The sequence below is a fragment of the Brachyhypopomus gauderio genome, unplaced genomic scaffold (genome assembly GCF_052324685.1).
Source record: "Brachyhypopomus gauderio isolate BG-103 unplaced genomic scaffold, BGAUD_0.2 sc47, whole genome shotgun sequence".
Taxonomy (NCBI): Eukaryota; Metazoa; Chordata; class Actinopteri; order Gymnotiformes; family Hypopomidae; genus Brachyhypopomus; species Brachyhypopomus gauderio.
The window spans coordinates 1,424,413-1,444,376 of NW_027506873.1; the positions used below are offsets into that span (position 1 = coordinate 1,424,413).

The 19,964-nt window shown below is 43.8% G+C and overlaps 1 protein-coding gene across 3 annotated transcripts in view; it reads right to left on the minus strand.

The window, feature by feature from the left end:
* Positions 1–19,964, minus strand: part of sez6l (seizure related 6 homolog (mouse)-like) — a 33,408-nt gene that overhangs the window by 5,728 nt on the left and 7,716 nt on the right. For 2 of the 3 annotated variants that reach the window (XR_013124303.1, XM_076986624.1), the window contains exons 2-11: positions 15,743–16,204; positions 15,208–15,347; positions 14,177–14,372; positions 13,586–13,771; positions 13,268–13,439; positions 13,002–13,171; positions 12,657–12,851; positions 10,375–10,513; positions 9,884–10,080; positions 8,776–8,970 (exon numbers count right to left, since the gene is read on the minus strand). Coding sequence is in view for 1 of the 3 variants with exons in the window: in XM_076986624.1 (XP_076842739.1) it covers positions 8,776–8,970; positions 9,884–10,080; positions 10,375–10,513; positions 12,657–12,851; positions 13,002–13,171; positions 13,268–13,439; positions 13,586–13,771; positions 14,177–14,372; positions 15,208–15,347; positions 15,743–16,204 (2,052 nt within the window). In the remaining 2 variants the exon portion in view is untranslated. Of the gene's footprint in view, positions 1–8,775; positions 8,971–9,883; positions 10,081–10,374; positions 10,514–12,656; positions 12,852–13,001; positions 13,172–13,267; positions 13,440–13,585; positions 13,772–14,176; positions 14,373–15,207; positions 15,348–15,742; positions 16,205–17,723; positions 18,453–19,964 lie in introns of those variants that run through there. The other variant, XR_013124304.1, reaches the window with a different exon arrangement.

Consider the following 19,964-nt stretch of genomic DNA (forward strand, 5'->3'; position numbering starts at 1 on the left):
ACCGTCACAGGAAATAAATGGGTATTCAGAATATATTCATCTATGAGACAGAAAACATCCCCATACACACTCACACACACACACCTACACACACAGACACACACACACTCACACACACTCACACACACACACCTACACACACACCTACACACACAGACACACACACACTCATACACACACCTACACACACAGACACACACACACCCACAGACACACACCTACACACACACACACACACTCGCTCTCTCACACACACACACGCACACCTATACAGACACCTAAACACACACACACACCTACACACACACGTAAACAGACACACACACACACCTATACACACAGACACTCACTCGCTCACTCACTCGCTCACACACACACACCTACACACACACACCTACACACACAGACACACACACACATGTTATGCCTATGTTTGCAAGGCCCCTCTGATCTGAGTGTGACATGCCACTCATGTGCATGAATTCACACACACACACACACACACCTACACACACAGACACACACACATACACACACACCTACAGACACAGACACACACACATGTTATGCCTATGTTTGCAAGGCACACTCTGATCTGAGTGTGATGAATTCACACACACACACCTACAGACACAGACACACACACATGTTATGCCTATGTTTGCAAGGCACACTCTGATCTGAGTGTGATGAATTCACACACACACCTACACACACAGACACACACACAGACACACATACACACACACCTACAGACACAGACACACACACATGTTATGCCTATGTTTGCAAGGCACACTCTAATATGTGTGTGATGAATTCGCACACACACACGCACACACACACACACTCACTCACTCACTCACTCACACACCTACACACACACCTAAACACACACAGACACACACACACACACACCTACACACACAGACACACCTACACACACACCTACAGACACAGACACACACACATGTTATGCCTATGTTTGCAAGGCACACTCTGATCTGAGTGTGACATGCCACTCATGTGCATGAATTCACATGCGCGCGTGCACACACACACACACACACACACAGACACACACACACACTCTCACTCACTCACACACCTAAACACACACACACACACACACACACACAGACACACACACCTAAACACACACAGACTCACACACACACACCTACACACACACCTACACACACAGACACACACAGACACACACACACACACAGACACACCTACACACACACCTACAGACACACACACGTTATGCCTATGTTTGCAAGGTGGTGAAATTTTTTTTTGTGTGTTAAAACAGACCGGTCTCTGAAGACCGGGAACACTAAAGTAAAAAACGTGAGGTCAACAAAACCGAAGGGTTAAGCAATTTTTGCTGATTTTTAATACAAAATACCCTATGCCAGTAATCCAGTAGTTTAATTAAAAATAAAATATCTTCAGGAGACAAGCTGTGTGTGTAAATGACAAAATTAATCAAAACTCCCTAAAAGAACAGGGAAAATGAGGCATACTACTTCTATTTAAATACAAAATGTGGTGTACATTATCGTTTAAAACTTGTCAAATGTTAGGCCTATAGATTTGGCTAAAACAATTGAGAATCAATGGGCATATTTAACAAATAAACTCTTTATACAATGGATTATTACACTATACAAGCCCCTGAGCCTACGGCATGCATTGGAACTGCTGGTCTAGAACTGCAGTTGGCTGTCGTTAGCTACATTCCGAGCCGCTAGGTGGCGCATGTCTAAAACTACAGCACGTCTAGAACTGCAGGTCTAAAACTGCAGGTCTAGAACTGCAGTTGGCTCTCCGGCTGTGCAATTGGATGCATCTCGCAAATCCCTTGCAGTTTGTAGCTGCTTTAACCCATAGATATCACCTGTCCATAGACTTCCCCTGTTTGTGATCCACAGACATCACTCAATTGTGATTTACATGAATCACAATACTCTATCACTATATCACTATACATCGTCAACTCAGCTCTCCAGAACTGCAGTGCACTCAGCTTCTTTTGTATGAAACTTCAATGAATTTATTTACATTCACAAGGAATGGCTATATTAGAACAGCTCAGAGACTGCTCTCCTGAGGGTCTCAAATGATCTTTTAATGTCTGCTGATGTTGGTGACTGCTCTGTGTTGGTGCTGCTGGATCTCAGTTCTGCGTTTGATGCCATTGATCATGAAATACTGATAAATAGGTTACGTGACTGGGTGGGCATTTCTGGAACAGCACTTGATTGGTTTATTTCTTATCTCACTGGGAGAAGTTTCTCAGTTACGATGGGAAATTGCACGTCTGAGGCAACCCCATTAACCTGTGGGGTTCCACAGGGTTCAGTTTTAGGGCCTTTGTTGTTTTCTTTGTATATGTTACCTTTGGGGCAGATTTTAAATAGTTTTAATATTTCCTATCATTTATTTGCTGATGATATTCAGCTTTATTTCTCTTTTAAACCAAGTGAGGTTCATAGTTTGTCTAGGCTATTAGATTGTCTTCAATCAATCAGAGAATGGACCTCAAATAACTTCCTACAGCTAAATGATAACAAGACTGAGGTATTGATCATTGCTCCTGATAGGCTTAGTCAAACGATTAAGCAAAATCTTGGACTTCTTTCCTCTGCTGTCCACACTAGCCTCCGAAATCTGGGAGTTATCTTCGATCAGTCTTTAGCATTTGATTCTCATGTTAAACAGCTGTCAAGATCCTGTTTCTTCCACTTGAGAAATATCAGTAAACTGAGATCTATGGTTTCAACAGCAGATCTAGAGATGCTGATCCATGCGTTTATTTCATCTCGCATAGACTACTGTAATGCCTTGTTTTCATCTCTCAGTGTATCAGCTCGTGGTCGTTTACAGATAATTCAAAACGCTGCAGCGAGGTTACTGACCAAGTCAAGCAGACGGTCTCACATAACACCCATTTTAAAATCCTTACACTGGCTTCCTGTAGAATTCAGGATCCAGTTCAAGATTTTAACTTTAACATACAGAGCACTACACAACACAGCTCCTGTGTATGTCGCTGACCTGCTCCACCCCTACACTTCATCACGATTACTCAGGTCAAACAACCTGAGTTTACTGTCTGTGCCACGCTCATGTCTAAAGACTCGTGGAGACCGAGCATTTAAGGTGGTTGCTCCAAAACTGTGGAACACACTTTCTCCACATTTAAGATCAGCTGACACTGTAGATACTTTTAAAAAACAGCTAAAGACTTTCCTTTTTACGCAGGCGTTTAGTTAGTGGTGGAGGTTGCAGCCGTTGACCTTGTACACTGTATTTTATTTCTGTTTTATAGTGTGTGTTTTTGTGTCTTTGACAGTGTTGCCATAGTTACTTTGAAACAGTAATCCGACTACTGACTACTGACTACTTCTTTAAAAAGTAGCTCAGTTAAGTTACTGACTACTTGCTTTTAAAAGTAACTAAGTTAGATTACTTTTAGTTACTTTCAGCAGAGGCTGATCCCCCGCCCCTATAACAGGAAAATGACTACCAGTTCTGCCAATACTCACTTTATTGACATGTATTTTAACCGGAACATCAAAAATGACACTGGCATTTGTAAACTTTTTCTTGAAATAGGCTTTGTTGTTTTTAAAATAAATAAATAAATAAGACAGTCTTTCTGTTCAACTCCGCCCACTTACAGGGTTGCCAATTCTCACGCATTGAGCGTGAGACACACGCATTTGACTGTCTTCACACGCTCACACGCCACACTTTCGATATCTCACGCCGAAAAAAAATCTAGTTTATTTACCTCTGATCCATATCTATGATTCAATGAGTTACTAGTTCGATCTGGCGCCAACCACCGGCGATCGATAGATCGTGATATAATACTGAATTTAGTCCATTTTACACCCCGCCCGGTAACAATTTACGTTCGCCGCCACCCCCCGGTTTTTTTCAGGTTTGACGTTGTGTTTTTGAAAGTAGACAGCACTCTGTCGCCAGCACAGAGTGTACAACGCACCTTAATGTTGTCATCCTTAACCGAAATAAAATCAAAATAATGCCTGTATTTCCAGCTGCTAAAGGCGACCCTCTCCTTCCATCTGACTTTGGCGCCGCAGAAATGACATAACCGCGCAAGAAACGTGTAGCCAAAAAATAAGAATGAATAACCTACGTTCCCCCGAAATGCAGAAATAGTAACGCACGATGTTTTAGATAAGTAACTTTAATCTGACTACTAGTTTTTAAATAGTAGTTGCGTTAGACTACTCGTTACTGAAAAAAGTAGTCCGACTACAGTAACGCGTTACTAAGTAACGCGTTACCGGCATCACTGGTCTTTGATTTATTTTATTTTATTTTCCGTTGTAAAGCACTTTGTGGCTTGTGCCTGTGAAAAGTGCTATATAAATGTATTTTACTTACTTACTTACTTACTTACTTACTTGATCCTGTGATCAGTATCAGGCAACTTGTAACCTTGTATATTCCATCACGTTTGAACTACAGCCATTCCATCACGTCTGAACTACAGCCATTCCATCACGTCTGAACTACAGCCATTCCATCACGTCTGAACTACAGCCATTCCATCACGTCTGAACTACAGCCATTCCATCACGTTTGAACTACAGCCATTCCATCACGTCTGAACTACAGCCATTCCATCACGTTTGAACTACAGCCATTCCATCACGTTTGAACTACAGCCATTCCATCACGTTTGAACTACAGTCATTCCATCAAGTTTGAACTACAGCCATTCCATCACGTTTGAACTACAGTCATTCCATCACGTCTAAACTACAGCCATTCCATCAAGTCTGAACTACAGCCATTCCATCACGTCTGAACTACAGCCATTCCATCACGTCTGAACTACAGCCATTCCATCACGTTTGAACTACAGCCATTCCATCACGTTTGAACTACAGTCATTCCATCACGTTTGAACTACAGCCATTCCATGTCACTACAGCAACCTGAGGTTTAAATATATCTTGGGACTGCCATCCCACATAGACCTCATCATCCAGAAAATGATCTCCATTCCTTTGTGTCCTTTTGTCCTTTAAATGCTTTACTGCTCCCACACTGGACTGGGCACTGCCAATAACAGGCATAGAGTAATAAGAAAGCAACATTTAGCAATAAACATACAATAATTACAATATATTTCACTTTCATCATACATCATGGCTATTTCTTAATTCACAGATGAATTCAATGATCAACTTAATTAGGGTTCACACACACATAGTGTGGGAACCCTATTGTAATTGTTATTCTTTATTATTCTTTGTCCCATTTTTTGACCTAAAACGTATTGTGCAGCCTAGACCGTAATGCCTAGAAACCCCAAACTTGGCAAAAAGGTTCAGTTACCTCCAAGGACCAGATTCCCATACAGGGACCCAAATTGGCCTGATGGTGGCGCTATAGCGGACCATATTGACTTTTTGTCCATATCTTCTACACCGTAGGTCCTAGAACCAAAATTCCAGTTCCTATACATTCCTTGACTAAATTCAATAGGACAATTAATATACAACCATTAAGCTCCGCCCACTTAGATTTCGAGTTAATTTGCATAATGTGCAAAATCACACACATCTTTGAGCGCGAACTAGTCCCTGGATTTTTCACATACATGCACATATGTGGTATCAAAACGTTCAGAAGAGTCTGAACTTTAAAATGTATCCAACAAAAATGCTAATTTCTTCACTACCTAGTCAGTATAAGCCAATCAAATGAGGGGGCGTAAATTCAATAGTAAATTTTGCGCATATGGAGCTCTAACTTAAGAAAACTTGCATGTAATGAGATGGCACTTCACAGACAGCTTCCCTGTGAGGGTCTGGGGCAGCTCGCAGAGGTTGCCATACCTCACCTGCTAGGGGGCGCTATAACATGCAAAAATTTGCCCCATGCACTCAGATTGGCCGATCCACATGAAACTTGACAGACATCATCTATGGGCCTCTGGAAACCAGGTCCTAAAGCAGACATGCCATACTTCCAAAATGGCTGACGTAATCGGCCAATCAGTGATCGGCACGCGTTTGACAGGCTTACAATTGGTCGATCTGCACGAAACCTCTTGGGTGTGGACAAGTGCACGCCCCCTATGACATAATCCAGCCGGGTGTCGATTGGCCACTGGGGGGCGCTATTGCAAAAAAAGCAAGTGTATCCCCTACATAATTCCACTTGGGAACATGCAATTGGACTCTTTTGATTCCTTGCAGTAGTGTGAACAACTTTCCCATTACATGTCCTATTAAAAAATGCACAGTTTATTTACAGTTAATAATAGTTTGAAATCATCACTTTTCATACTCCTCCTAGGATTTTCATACTATCATGTCAAGCAAAGTCTTATAATACTCTACAGAGTGTGAAATCAAAAAACAATCCAAAGATTTTGGATTTGAGGACACTTATACCTGCTAAATATTTTTTTAATGGACAGCATCGATACATATAATATTCATATTCTTAAAGCTCTTTCATATTTTACCCAATTCTGACCAAAATGCACAAGCCCATTCAGAATCCCATCCTGAACAAATTTGTCAAGTTTCATCTAAATCGGTTATCGTATGGCTCTACAGTGCAGTATTATATACAATGCATAAGAATGCATGTAAAGTCCCTCTGTCACCTTCTCCTTCTCACACGCACGCAAGCTGAAACTCACACTCTCAGTCTCTCTCACACTCTCACCCACATTCCCCCTCCCATCTCTGTGCCCTAAGTAAACATTGCTCTGGCTACCTAGATCTCTCTGTGTCTATTAACCAGGCACACACACATACAGGCGCAAGCAGGCCTTCCTATAGTATTCACAATGACACTTCCCTAGCCATACCCACCCATATCTCAGTGACTAACACATGCTTATACAAACTGATATTTGGCTTCTTTTTGTCTCTCACACAAACACACAGACACACACACCTTTATACCTATATGTATGTATAGTTTCTATGTATACTTATGTATGTATGTATTAGTATATGTTGTCATAGTTTGAATACATATACTACCACACACACACACACACACACACACACTTCTACCTAAATGTATGTATAGTTTGTATGCATATCTATAGTATATGTATAGTATATGTCAGTCATACCAGTGATGTCAGTCATATCAGACATGCCAGTCCAGTCATGTCAGTTATATCAGTCATGTCAGTGATGCCAGTCATGCCAGTCATGTTCTGCCAGTCATGTAAGTCATGTCATGCCAATCATTTCAGTCCAGTCATATCAGTCCTATCAGTCATGTCAGTCCAGTCATGTCAGTCAAATCTTCAAATCATTACAGTCATGCCAGTTATGTCAGTCATATCAGTCATGTTAATTTTGTTCGTCATGCCAGTGATGTCATTCCAGTCATGCCAGTCATATCAGTTATGTCAGTAATGCCAGTCATGTCAGGCTTTGCAGACTACATTCATACTTTGAATACACAGGCAGTCATGTTAGGCGTGCTACGTGTACAAGGAGTGAAATAACAAAGCATAGTCTCTGGCTCCCTCAATCTCTCTCTGTCAGTAATATAGAGGCCCAATCATGTATAGACAAGTGCAGGCCTTCCTATACTGTTCACATAGATGCAGCTCTAGCCAGATGTGCTATTTTTGTGTCTCCCTTTCTGACACACGCAGATGTCATCACACTCTACATCTGTAGAGCACACACTGGCCAAACCCAAACAGCTTTTTTTCACTTTTAGGTCTAAAGGACCTTTTGGGCTTCCTTTTGCCTACTGAGGCCAAAATGCCTATTGGTGTGTGAACCCGCCAATCGCCGCTTGCGGCTATATTTTAATAATGTGTTTGTTATTCACGGGTTATTTTGATGCCTTCCCCCTGTCTGCTGGATCCCCATGGACCCTTCCGCACCTAGAAAGGTACATTCTCAGCAGCGCTGTTATTCCTGTAATAACTTCCACCAGCTAAGCAGAAGTTCAGGTTTAATACACACAATGAATGTCAAAAGATGTTCAAAGTATATTTCATGTCTCTTGGGGTTTTGTGAATTAAAACAGTTCAGGTGATGTATTAAACCTTGCTTGACCATCACAGGGGCAGTCATGGCCTGGCGGTTAGGGAACTGGTCTTGTGACCGGAGGGTTGTGGGTTCGATTCCCAGACAGGTCATGACTGAGGTGCCCTTGAGCAAGGCACCTAACCCCAACTGCTCCCCGGGCGCCGGGCTAGGGCTGCCCACCGCTCTGGGCACGTGTGATCCACAGCCCCCTAGTAATCACTAGTGTGTGTGTGTGTGTGTTCTGACTGCACAGATGGGTTAAAAGCGGAGGACAAATTTCGATTGGGGTGTAAAAATCACAATTGACAAAATATGGCACATTTCATTTCATTTCATTACAGTGACTACAGATATTGCCCGATGGTGACACACAAGCGTCACTCTAGCCATCTAGATCACTCAAGCCCTTTTCTTAGCACTCTTGTGCATGGACTAATAATACACATAAAAATAATAGCACACATCATTTGCCAAGAAATATTCCAATATTCCTCTTAAATAGAAGTTCTACTTGTATGGTTCCTGTTCCTATAGGGTTCACTAAATTTCACATAAATGCACTAAAACCGACGTTTCTGCACTTTATGTTTATGGTCCTTCTGTCCTGTTAAACCACTGTGCTGTATCACAGAGCCAAAACCTTGGAAACTGCATCATTGTCTAAATTATCTGTGTATGTGAGGTGCTTCTCTGATGCACTCACTCTTCTCACAGAAGGGTGGCTGGTTGCTCCAGGTCAGGTCCAATTGGCACGTCAGGGTCTCTCTGCCCACCAGGTCGTAACCTGGGTCACACTGGTAAGTGATGCGACTGCCTCGAACCAGTGCAGTATGGGAGGTGGTCTTCCAGCCATTTTGGATCTCAGGCAGGTCTGGGCAGGAATCGTTTCGGGAGACCTCTAAATCAAGAGGAAAGGGAAACTTTTGATTGGACTACTAAACTGATCTATTGCTTGGATGGACCACTGAAAGAGAAAGCATGCATTGATCTGCATGTTGGAAAAACCAAAGAAGTAGACCTCCCTTTCATTGTAAATCATGAGTGTGGTGTGCATTAAAATCTCAGTACTTAAAGTTTATAATTAAGATTCAAAACAAAAGGCAAAAGGCAGATCCATCACACTCAAGGGTGAATGTTAATTTCTCCACTGTACAGTAATAAATGTCACACTTCATTTAATTGAATCAGATTCTAAAAATGCAGAATAATAGCCATTAGGGGTTTTCACATGCATTTTGCTCTAGGATGTAGAATTAGTACTAATTATATGCAAATTGGCTTTGCTCTCTATATACAGCAAAAGGTCTGCAGTGTCTGATGAGGAAAATTTAATGGACCCTGTCTGTTTATGAGGGGGAGTGGTTATTCTAAGCAATTTGCAGGGCCCATTTCTGTGCTTGTATGTGTGCATGAAAATGCTTCAGCTGGTGTGTCATGTGGGAGTGAGACAAACATCCAGCGTGGGTGAATGAGGGGCAGCGTGGGTGAATGAGGGGCAGCGTGGGTGAATGAGGGGCAGCGTGGGTGAATGAGGGGCAGCGTGGGTGAATGAGGGGCAGCGTGGGTGAATGAGGGGCAGCGTGGGTGAATGAGGGGCAGCGTGGGTGAATGAGGGGCAGCGTGGGTGAATGAGGGGCAGCGTGGGTGAATGAGAGGCAGCGTGGGTGAATGAGAGGCAGCGTGGGTGATCCAAACTCAGTACTGATAAATAATTGTCTTCTTAAAAGCCCAGAACATTCAGATGAATGAGGCATCTGTGATAGCAGCTGCTCCCCCCTCTCCAGCCAGCGCTGAACACGTGAAGCTCTTACCCATGTAGTTGATGATGAAGCCCTCCCCTTTGCCGAACACCAGGCCGGCCGGGTCGGAGTGGAAGGTGATGGTGAGGTCTGGCGTGGTGGAGGACAGCTTGAATGGGCTGGTGCCCCCCACATACTGGCCAAGGATGCGCGTGGTGACCTCATCCCCGTCCAGAATGGTCAGCATGTCGCTGTCACTAAGGTTCAGCCTGAGAAGAGACAGGCACAACACAAAGGGTGAACAGAGCAGGTTAGTAACTGTCAGTATCTGGAAAACATCAGCAATACCAGCCTTCGACCAGGCAGTGTGTCAGGACTTAGTCCAGGCAGTGTGTCAGGACTTAGTCCAGGCAGTGTGTCAGGACTTAGTCCAGGCAGTGTGTCAGGACTTAGTCCAGGCAGTGTGTCAGGACTTAGACCAGGCAGTGTGTCAGGACTTAGACCAGGCAGTGTGTCAGGACTTAGACCAGGCAGTGTGTCAGGCGCAGAGGGCAGAAACTCACAGCTGCACGTCCAGAAGGACACGCTTGTCCTCGCCGACACGAATCCGCCAGGTACAGTCTTCACCCTCGCCGTACCACTCGGGCCAGTTCGGGGACAGGATGACGCCACCTGGCCCTGAGAGGTCACCGCCACAGAGTGCTGCGCAGACAGGCGACAAACACTCACTGAGCATGCTCACTAAACAAACGTCTCATCACATTTCCACCTCCTCTGGGAATTAAGCCAGTCAGTGTTTTGTGGGGCATAATTGTGGTGCAAAACAAAGAAACCCTGTTTTTAAAAGTCTGTCTGAATAGCTGGGTTTGAAGGAGCTGCTTCAAGATTCAAGAGGTTTATTGTGATGATCTCTTCAGACATGAATTTTACTGACTGTCATTCTCTCTCAGAATTTTTACAGAGCGTCCAGTTCCTCTTACTTTATCAGTTATATTTTCCTGCTTGACTGCAGTTTGGTTTCCTCTATGAAGCCAAAGCAATGGCTCCCTGTCCCCTGCATAATGAGGCCAACTGTAGGTCAGTACCCGGAGCTTGAAATAGTTATGATAATTCTGTTTGCTTCCATTAGACCAGTAATGATTTATCTGCAACTATGAGAGTCTATCTCTCTTTACCAACCAAATCTTTATATTGAACCAATATCTCCATTACCATATTAAACAAGGGAGTCATAGTTACTCAGTACTTTGGAACTACACAAAAGAATGATGTAGAGCATGAATACTACATACAAGAAGTGAAATGATCTGCTAGTGAAATTAGATAAATATAAATTTTTAGAAAGTGAACTGCTAATCTTACATGCGGAGCAAATGTGAAAATAATTAGTAATTAGTTTCATGGGAGTAAGTCGGAAATTTATCACATGGATTCAGCCTATTTAGTCAAAGTCTAATTTATTTATATAGTGCTTTTTACAACACATGTCGCAAAGCAGCTTTACAATCATATGGGTCCAAATCCCTAATGAGCAAGCCAAAGGCGACAGTGGCAAGGAAAAACTCCCAATTATGGTGGGGATTAGGAAGAAACCTCGGGAGGACCAAGACTCAAAAGGGAACCCATCCTCCATTGGGTGGAGGATTTTATTTACACTTGCTACTAGGGCTGGGTATTGATTCAAATTCCAAGAATCGATCCGATTCCGATTCTGAAGATTAAGAATAGATTTTTTTCGATTTAATCCGATTTAATCGATTCGATCCGATTCGATCCAATTCGGGGTTTAGTGTTATTAAAAATGTATTTGAGCTGTTTCCTGACTGTGTACAGAAGCAACATGTTAAAACTAGTATTATATCGATATTAATCAGCAAATAGTTACTGGTAGTTGGTAGTTACTGATGGCTGGAAGACTGGTGAAAAGGGTCATCATAAATCTACCTTCAAGAAAGGTAATCCAGGACAATAAACAGAGGACATCTTTGAGGTGTCTATATCTGCAACAGTGGGCTCCTACTGGGACACTAACCAGTGCATTATTATTATTATGATTGAAATAATTAAGAATTCACCCATAAGATGTTGCTACCAAATGCATTTTTATTTTTAAAGTGCTCACACTTAATAAACTGAAAGTATAAAATGTAAAGGTGTATTTTTCTTTAAAGTGGGAATATAAGAACAGAACTCTCACGTTAAGGTCCCCGACCCTTCCGTTTTGGGCGCGTTAACGTCGTCTGCGTCTAATCGTCTACGTCGGTGTATCTCCGTGGGTGCGGGTGCCTTGTGATAGTCCTCACCTGTGACTCGTCTCGTTTGTCTATTTAATTTGCGCTCGCGCAGCGTACTGTGCTCGTCGTTGTTTGAGTCACACGTGTTCTATGTAAACGTGTTTTATGTGCGCTGTCTGCGATTCGGTAAATAATGTAATAAACGTAACGATTTGGAAAGTGCAAAGGATTCTGTCTCGTCCATCGCCTTGCGCCCAACGTTACAAGAACATTTTAAACTTTTTTAAAACTGTAAAAACACTGGGTAAACGGTCAGTGACACGGACTAAATGTAAATAGTCACTGACACTGGATAAACTGTCCTTCTGTTTTTAGATTTCCGATTTGACTATCGTCGCTACCGGCACTGTCCGACGCCAAGTCGTTTTACAGTTAGTTAGACCGAGCACGCCTGCGTGAATTCAGTGACGAGGCGGGGGTAAAAGTTCACTAAAAAATCGATCTTTGGACGTACGAATCGATAATCAGATCATCATATGCGAATCGATTCTGAATCGGAAAATCGATTTTTTCAACACAGGCCTACTTGCTACAGACAGGGCTTTCTCTACCTTTGCACAAGGGCTCAGTGTCGTTCCAGTAGGGATCCCGTGTGTTGATGCATTCGATGACCGGAGGGCCCTGCTCCAAAGAGTGACCCGCATCACAGGTGAACTGCACGATGGTGCCGACGCTGTAGGACGCATCCGAGGTGCTGAAGTTCCCATTCTGGATGTAGGGCTCGTAACAGTGGCCCTTCTCAAAAGCTGTACAGGAGCGATTGGGAAAGACGGAACAGTATGATCAGTGCGTGGGGGGGGGGTGTGTGCATAATTATGATAGAATGGGGTGACTTGAAGTGGTTGATTGGATGTATGTCATTCACTGTTGCGGGGTTTGTGCGGCAGGCAGCCTACCCTCGTAGCGGATGTTGAAGCCTGTGTTGTGGTTGTTCAGCTGGTCCGTTATGAACTGTATCCTGACGGCCGGACCCTCACTGATCACTCCCTCAAATGGGATTGGCCCTCCTCGAGCGGAGTCGAAGAGGACGACGGAGCCAGCATCTAGGCCGCTCCACAAAACCAATCTGGAGCAGAACAGAGAAGAGACGGAAATGTCCGAGACTGGATCTACAGTAGGGAGACAAGCAGGAAGACAAGCCCAAGCAGACACAGGCACTGACCTGTCCGTCAGGCCCAGGACCATCCTCTCCAGGTGGAGGTGTAGTCTCTGTCTGCTGGGGGCCTCCAGGGACCAGGAGCAGCTGCGGTCCAGGGTGCTGTTGGGCCCTGGATGGGGCGAGGGGGATAGCACTCTGCCCACGGTGGCATTCTTCACAATACCGCCACACAAAGCTGAAGGGGAAATGGTTGTGTGTCATTTATAAATGCCCATAATCCAATGGGGTCCCATCTCCTTTGGTTTAGTGTGTTGGTCGATGTTCTCCAAGACTGAACTTCAAGCGCTCTTGTTCTGCCTCGGTTGGTCCTCACCCTCTCACCTCTGCAGCTGGGTTCCTGCTGGCTCCACACGGGCAGGGAGGCATTGAGGCAGGTGAGCATGGACGCCCCCTGTAGGTGGTAGCCCATATGGCAGGAGAAATGTGCAGTGCCTCCTGGGCGCAGGTCCAACACAGACACTTCACCAAAGTGAGGGCGGCGGGGCAGCGCACAGCTCAGACGGTACACTGGCAAATTGGTCAAAGTTTGTTTAAGTTTGTTGCAGAGAGAGCAGGATATTAATAATTCATAAGAACCAGTACCAATATCTATATGCAGCTTTGATGTAATTATAGAACATTTTATGTGACTCTGATGAGCACGAAAATATCAATTTATAGGAGAAGTGTCTCTGAGAAGATGCTGATTAAAACAAACTGGTTCAAAGGACAGCATGAGAAAGAGCTCAATGGTCCTGGGAAATGAGCCACACAAGCGAATCTCAGAGTACACTGCATGGGTAATGGACACAGCAGATCCTATCAGACAGATAATTGACCAAATTAACCAACTGGGAAATGATGCAGTTAGAAGTTGGGAGGCAGTGGAAGTTGAACAACTCTGTGGAACTCCTTTACGTACTGCGGACTCACATTGGTAGTGAAGCTGGAACACTCCGACGCCCCCCTCGGGTGAGGAGCGGTAGAACACCGAGATTGTGTTGGTCGGACTACGAATCACCTGCCCCTCCACCAGCAGTGTGTGATTAGCGAGCATCAGTAGATCCCCATCCTCATCAACCCCTCTGATCGACAACTCCTCACCTTCAGACAAATTAACACTTTTGACCTACAATGATGAAGAAAACAAAGGAATTTTCTGCACTGAATAAAGACCTACATGATCTGTATTACAGGCACCACGGAAGTTAATAAAGGGACTGACAATGATATTAACTCGCACACCATTCCTCTGTGAGCAACGTTTCTGTAGCTTGGTGCATTTATCATTAATCACATAAGCAGGATTCTGCCCACAAGGGCTCTGGATTAGAAGGGTAATAGAAGATATTGTTGCCGTGGGAAAGAGCATCATGAGAGAGCAGATATCAGCACGAGATTATGGCAGGTTGGCAGGCAGCATGCATCTGTGCGCCTCTCGCTAACATCTGTTTGTGTGACAGTGGTTCTCAGGGAATACTGCTGTATGGTTCCACCCACGAAAGGCACAGCAAGCAGTACCATCAATGACCAGTAGAGGTCACCTTCAACCTGTTATGGTGGGTTTCACACCACCTGTAGTCAAGTATCCCTGTGATCCATTGGGGAAGTCGGATAGCTCAGAAAGCCAAAGCTCCAACCTCACTGTTCTCACTGAATTTCCCAGTGGGCTGTGATGAATCACTGCGATGTAGGGCTGCATATTGTAATAGGATATGAAATTTTGGTAAAAATGCACACATCAATTTGAGAAAAAAAAACCATTAGGTGTAATTAAATCATGCTTATTCAATTGCAGTATCTAAAATCTGTCCAAAAATATAATAAATAAAATCTGTCCAAAGAATGAACTTGATAATAATAAATGAACATTCGGAACATTTGAATTTAATAGAATAAAACAAGAAACCTGCAGCATAAGGTGAATCGTGCAGCCGAAGTAAGAAAGCTAGGGTGAGTCATACCTGCAGCTCCACGCCGTAGCCTGTGTACACGTTCACCGTGTACGTGCAGCGTAGGAACGCACCGGCTGGGAGAGGCTGATCGGCTGTAGAATCGATGTAGCCCTCAGGGTCCAAGAAGCTGACCATGCATCTCGACACAGCTATGAGAACATGGAGGACATTTAGTGTTCAGCTTTCAAACACAACGGTTATTTAAAGGAAGCCCATGGAAGAAAGTGCCAGTTCTCAGGCTATTAACCCAATGTGTGGTGAAAACACGGAGGACTGGACTAAGCTTTAAGACATCAAGAAATACACTAAAGATGCTAGATAAGCTGGTAAATGTCTAATTCAATTTCCCTTAGTGTGATTATGTATGTAACAAACTTGTTTGTGGTTTACAAGTTCTGTCCAGCAATAATGCCGCCTAAGCCCAGACAGCATCCAGCAAAAGCAAACAGCTTTCATTAATGCACTCTCACTGACCTACAAGCTGATAATGTCAGCTGGTCCGAAAATTAATCCTGATTGTAAGCTGCTCCAAAGTTTTACCTACCTGAGGGGAAGGTCCCTGGTGTAGGCTCCATGGCTGTAGCTGTGGTGATCACAGTTCCAGAGGGGAGCTCTCCACCGCCAGCTTCCTGGGGTGACATGGTAGATCTGTTTGTGCTGTGCATCGTTGTGGCATCGAAAGCCTCAGTGAGACCAGCTTGGGCCTGGGTACTGTGAGGAGCTCCAGAATGTGCAGTCAACATTTTCTTCAGCAGGCGCTGGTGTTCAGGGGACAGAGGTCTGGCTGGGGAACCGGGGCCTTGGCTCTTCCCCAGGACAGGGAGAATGTCGGCAGGCAGCGCTGTGGCCAGCTCCACACCTTTCTGAGCCAGCAAGTGGTCCTTATGGGCCAAGACCGAATCCAAGAGGTCCTGGCCTACAGAGGCACCCTCACTCATGCCTTCACTGGGAGCCGGACCATGGACCGCCGGAGGGGAGTAAGGGGGAGGCGTTGGACCAGCGCCATCTAGAGGAGAAGTGAGGAGAACATTCAGAACACAACATGCACATGCCCATTTAAATGACAACAAAGAACAACCCCACTAGAACAACAGACCATGCTTCATAACAACATCAGCAAAATTGCGGAATGATCATATATAGGAAATGTAGTTCTGGGACAGTGTGGGAGCCTGGGTCACATGATCATTTTAGCCTCCATAAACTAAGCAAGATGGGAGCTGGTGAGGGAGAGGAAGCATCCAGAGGTCATCCAGCTCCTCGCTGCACTATTCTGGGTCTGTCCGGCTCGCAGGAGCGCATCCCTGCCAAGATACTTATTACCACGCCATCGCTCTGCGTCTCTCTGATTCAGGCCCACCACAGTCTTTTAGGGGAGGGTGGGATTGAAGCACAAATTGAGCGTGTCGGGAAGAAAAAAGTGGCGGAGAGACACGCGGGTTCCCACGCATGCTAATATGCCAACCTTGACTTGCTGCCCACAGCCAAGTCCTACGTAGCTTCCAAATAGCCCTTTTTTGGATGAGGGTGGGGGGGGGGGGGGTCTGATAAGAAGTGAATGAAACAGACATTATCTTCCTTACACGACCAGAGATTCAAGCTGTAGAGGGGTAAGGGAGTTTGATGCTACAATCAGTACCCTACATTAGTTTCACTGACTTAGATCAGTGCTAGATATGCCTGATCCTGCTGCATCACATGAATGGGAAATGTTATAAGAGCAGAATTATAGGCTATAATAAAAGCCACTGTTGATTACAATGATTATATATAGACATCCTGAATGCAGGGACACTTTAGAAAGAGAATATATATCACAAACAGCACTATAGGCAAAGTAGAACTCAACGACTGTCTCGACAGCAGTTTAAGATTAATTGCCATCACAACTCAAGGCGAGAAAAGGATGAATGAGACAGACTGCTGTCTGGGGACAGAGTTTAGTGTCCAGACATAAGGGAGACCTGTAACAACCGAACATGGTGTCTTAGTAATCACAACTGCATGTTCTGTTAACATCATGTAGCCTAGGCCTATGATCATCTCCCGTAATACATCATTATTGTAGTAGGCCTACTTTGAAAATAAAGTATGTTTCATCCTAAGACGTTTTCGTGAAATTGAGATTCCGCAACACAATATAATTGTTCTAACCAAAAATCTCGATTAATACTCGAAAAACACGTTTCATAAAGCGTGTAACAAATGGTTTCTGTCCTAAAGCCTCAAAATCATAGTCACAAATACACTGCTGTTCACTGTAAAAAAATTATTAAATTGTGATCAGTTGTTTATACAAAAGCAAATTTAAAGGATATATAATATATATATATTGCCATAAACACATAACACACAAATGTATTATTCGTTGGAAACAGTTTTCTGTCACGTGCTTGTCCACAGAGACAAGCGCACAGCAGTTCACAGCTCTCCCCACCCGAGTGGCTGTTTTACACTGGTTGTTACTTATTTTTAGCAAGTGGGTCAGACAAAGTGAATGCAGTCTCATTTGAAACTCCACTTACCTCTCTCACTGGGTAGGTTGTGGTTACTTAATATTTGAGTCATTATTCACACATTTTATATTCCCAAAGGAGAAAGTCGATCGAGACAGCCATCAAAAGAGATGTGTGAATGAAGACTAGTGTAATTCCTGCCCGGTGTAAAGAATATTTTTTCCAAGTCCTGACAACGTCAATAACTGGAGTCTTGAAAATCACAATGACGTCTCATGACAATATCCTCATCTACTTTCAAAGACGAATGAACTATTCCGTCCCGTTTGAAATTGCTCGTGTCAAGCAAATCCATTTTTCATGAGACGGTCGGGAAGAGATCAGCAGGAGATAATGAAGGCCTCCAACATTCAAAGCCCCAAACTACCCAGCAATAACTGAGGCAGGCTTAGACGTACAGTCCAGCACATCCACTATCCAGTTCTGAGCGAGGCATGCGCTGGTTGAGGAATTAATCCACTGCCTGTCATCAAGTTAAACCTCTTTATCAACGCACTCGTTCCCCCCAGTTTTCTCTCTCTCTTGTTCTCGTCTGCCCGATTGTGTTTCTTTCTGCTCCTGTTTCCCCCGTTTGGTCGCTTGCAGTCGGATTATGACCGTCTTCCCATCAGGAGAATGTACCGAAAAATAAACCGGTACCTGAATCGATGCAAAACCTAATTCCAGCTTCAGTCGAGTGTGAGTCGCAAACTTGAGGAATGACGCATGGAATCAATTAACCTTAAGGTAAAGATCCTGCACAAAATCTATACCCATAGTAACACAGGAATGTTTGATATAATGCAAATATCCCTTGTTGAGGGGTTACTAAAGGACACAGACCGCAGATATCCTGGGCCTATAATGTCTATTAAACTCCATTTTGTTCTCTTAAATATAAAACTATTGTTATTTTTCAGCAGAACCGTTTCACATTCAAACTGACGTTTATATGAAGCGGACAGGAGGTAACTAACAAATCTGTATCGGATTCCGCCCCAAGATTCTGCCAAGTGCGTTTCTATGCTTGACAGCAACTGTCCCAGCTCTTTTGTCTGATGAGGATCGATTCCCAAAGCTGTCTGAAAAGAATATGACAAGATCATCAGGGAGGCACTGGGTGGAAAAAATAAAGTTTCAATGTAACAAGGAGAGTTGCTTCGCTCTTGAATAGATGCCAGACAATTTATACCCCGAAAAAGCAGACGAAAATTTAACAGTTTAAATTTCAGCTTTGAAATAAATTAAATAAACGACTTCATTTGACTGACTTGTTAAAACAACTAGCATTTTTTCTTTTGCGCAACCTCTGCTACACCCAATTCCTTTTCTCTTCTCCTCAGACCAATCCATTATCACAGTTTAGCACCATGACTGAGTGCTGACTCATTAAAGGTGCCAATGAGGTGTGTGTGTGTGGTTGGAGTGTGTGTTTGAGATGCATGAGTGTGTGACAGCAGATTAGGAATTACACAGAGTAATTCTGAACACACAGGTTGTGTGAATTGAACACACCCCCTCTTCGCTTCATGGAACAATTTGGTTTTATAACCAGGTGATGACCTGCATCCTTTCCAGAGACAAATCATGAACAGTGTGTACCTAAATTTCAAGGCTAGATCTACAGTAACTACTAAATCACTTAACATAAAGGAAACTGTATTCCATACTGTCTCTTTGAAACAAAAATACTGCAGCAACTTTGCATGAGATGGAGACGAATATATAAACTACAGGTAATATGGATTCTTTGACATATGGTGCTATTTTCAGTTGCTTCCACCAAGCAGGCCAATCTTGGTGCTCAAAGCTACAACTATTGACCACTGTAGTAAATAATTTCTCTACCGTCCTAACGCTGTTACATGTATATTTTCCATGACCTTACATTTTTATAAGTAGAAAATGTTCTGTTCAAACCTTTCAGTGACTGAGATCACCTCACCAAGGTGTCCTGCCCAGCAATGCTAATTTCTACATTTACCTCATTCGGTGAACAGGTGTGCCCAGAGCACACTGGAAACCACTGCTTATCATTTGTACAGAAACTCATCACACCAGGGGCAATATAGTGTGTGTGTGTGTGTGTGTGTGAGAGAGAGAGAGAGAGAGCATGTTTAATGATTTCCAGTGACGGCTAATGAGAGCAGCACAGACAGACGCGGTGTGTGGTCGATGCTAGTGGACTCGGGCGGCCATGTCTGCACCATGTCATCTGAAGGACTGGTCTCCTGCTGCTCTAAAATAGAGCAGCCATCGATTGTCTCAGTA